Source organism: Egretta garzetta, unplaced genomic scaffold (genome assembly GCF_000687185.1).
Source record: "Egretta garzetta isolate BGI_Z169 unplaced genomic scaffold, ASM68718v1 scaffold42, whole genome shotgun sequence".
NCBI lineage: Eukaryota > Metazoa > Chordata > Aves > Pelecaniformes > Ardeidae > Egretta > Egretta garzetta.
In genome coordinates, this window is record NW_009258782.1 from 1,206,430 (window position 1) to 1,206,761 (window position 332).

At 69.3% G+C, this 332-nt stretch overlaps 1 protein-coding gene across 1 annotated transcript in view; it reads right to left on the reverse strand.

Moving 5' to 3' along the window:
* LLGL1 (LLGL scribble cell polarity complex component 1) overlaps positions 1 to 332 on the reverse strand; it is a gene marked incomplete at its 5' end in the record, with an annotated part of 5,480 nt that overhangs the window by 1,103 nt on the left and 4,045 nt on the right. Inside the window, 2 exons of the mRNA XM_035889134.1 lie at positions 40 to 163; positions 262 to 332. The exon at positions 262 to 332 is cut by the window's right edge and continues 27 nt beyond it. Coding sequence (XP_035745027.1) covers positions 40 to 163; positions 262 to 332 — 195 coding nt within the window. The remainder of the gene's footprint in view (positions 1 to 39; positions 164 to 261) is intronic.

The following is a 332-nucleotide window of genomic DNA, read 5'->3' on the forward strand; positions in this document are numbered from 1 at the left end:
GCCACAGGCACTGGTTACACCGTTCGCCCCCCTACTCACGCCAAGAAATCCTTCACTTCCTCCACGGTGATGTCCCCCGTGGTGTCCAGCGGGTTCTCCATGCTGCTGTTCGGGGAGTCAATGGGGCCAGGCGAGAAGGCGGCCGGGTGCTCCTCGGGGGACCCTGGGGAACCACAGGGATGGGTGGGCTGGGGGGCAGCCCATGGGGAGCAGGGCCCACGGGGACATGGCCCGCGTGGCAGGGACAGGGGGATCACTCACGGTCACTGTCGGTGGGGGAGCGTCGGCCCTCAGGGCTGTGCGGGACGTGTGTGCCGGTCGCCTGCGGCAGG